We start from the raw sequence: 1,729 nt of genomic DNA on the forward strand, positions 1-1,729 counted from the left end.
AGATCACGAAGTTGAGGCGGTGGCATCAGGCCTTCTAGAATCTCCAAATGTAAACTATTCTCTGCATTCATGTTATCGTTGAAATTCCAGATAAGTTGCAGGCTGTCAAGATAAATTTTCTGATGCAGCTTCGATTCCAAAGCTTCATCCTTCCCATTGACATTATCAAGGTTTGTGACACTTAATCTGCCACGAATCTGGTTCATGTCCCTTAACTGTTGCAACTCATACCCCTTTTTCTTTTGCACAGAGAATTCCGCACAAAGTTGAAGCAAAGATAGCTTCCCAATGTCAGGAATTTGAGGCAGTGCGCCGTATGGTAAGTATGTTGTACCACGATGCTGTTCAACATGCCGTAACTTCCTTAAATTGCAGAAATTCTCAGGAAAACTATCAACTTTGTCATTCAATAGAAGTAACTGCAAGTTGCATAGACTAGACAGTGATCTTGGCAATTCAGAAATCAGTGTCCCGAAGGTGCTTCAACTCACTAACAGCTTCTGGCAACTTACTACTGCTGTAGGATGACAAATATAGTACACGCAATTTCTTCAAATTCAATAGTATCTGGTTAAAAAGGTCAACTACGTCATCCATTAGGGGGTCTATGCAGATAATAGTGCGTAAATGATGTAGCTTGCAGATACTTTCCTTGTGTTGCTTCAAACTACCAACACAAACAGATAGATGTCGAACAGTGGATGGAATTTCCATCACCTTATCATCTTCTAACCTGAAGTAGTCCACCGTGGAGAGTGATTCTGCCAGATCATGAAGGAGATCATGCATAACATAGTATGTGCAACCAAATTTCTTATCAACCATTTGAAAGAATGAAACAGAGATCATCTCCTTGAAGCAATCCCTCCCAATATCTTCCACTCTCTTTTTTTGGTTGCACGAATCAATGAGGCCCTCTGCCATCCAAAGATGAACCAACTCATTGATGACATACTTGTGGCCTTTCGGGAACAAGCTGCAATATAGGAAGCACCTCTGCACACATGGATCTAACTTTTCATAACTCCACAGCAGAGCTTTAATGGGCTCACTTAATTTGTCAATATTTATAGTTAGAGCATCCTTCCATGCAGTGATACATTTTTTCTTATTCAACCGGGAAGCCACCAGTATTGCTGCCAAAGGAGATTGTCCAAGCCTTTTAACAATCTTCTCTGCAAAATCTTCCAGCCTTTCACGTAACTGCGGATTTCTGACTTCTGGTCCAGAGAATGCGTGGTGTTTGAAGAATTCCAAGAACTGAGCATCTTCCATGTTTTCGAGAGGACACACTTCTTTGCAGCAAAGAGCAGCAGGAAATGTATCCCGCCGAGAAGTTGCCAAAACTTTGCTTCCCGCTTGTTGGGAAACTAGAGGAGCCAATAGTTGGTCCCATTCCCTCTCTCTGTCAGGTTCAAACCAAACATCATCCAACACAAGGAGGAATTTCCCAGATTTTTGCATAATGTCTCTCAACATGCGTTGCAGAGTATCAAGGTTCTCAATGCGTGGGCATTCCCCTTGTGAGGCAGACTCGATGATCTCCCGTGTATGACGGCGGACATCAAGTTTGCGTGAGATACTTATCCAGATTGTCACATCAAAATATTCTTTTACCCTCTTATCATTGTAAACAAGTTGTGCCAAGGTGGATTTTCCCATGCCACCAACTCCAACAATCGCCAAACCTGAGTACATAGCTGTGCTAGACTCAACAACAGTTGTCCTG

General features: G+C 42.2%; 1 protein-coding gene across 1 annotated transcript; it reads right to left on the reverse strand.

Moving 5' to 3' along the window:
• Nucleotides 1-442: 442 nt before the first annotated feature.
• On the reverse strand, nucleotides 443-1,710 carry LOC119343470 (putative disease resistance protein At3g14460). The gene has a single exon (XM_037614409.1). It carries the CDS (start codon nucleotides 1,696-1,698, stop codon nucleotides 457-459), a length of 1,242 nt encoding a protein of 413 aa, XP_037470306.1. The 5' UTR covers nucleotides 1,699-1,710; the 3' UTR covers nucleotides 443-456.
• Nucleotides 1,711-1,729: the final 19 nt, after the last annotated feature.

Source organism: Triticum dicoccoides, unplaced genomic scaffold (genome assembly GCF_002162155.2).
Source record: "Triticum dicoccoides isolate Atlit2015 ecotype Zavitan unplaced genomic scaffold, WEW_v2.0 scaffold128844, whole genome shotgun sequence".
Classification (NCBI taxonomy): Eukaryota; Viridiplantae; Streptophyta; class Magnoliopsida; order Poales; family Poaceae; genus Triticum; species Triticum dicoccoides.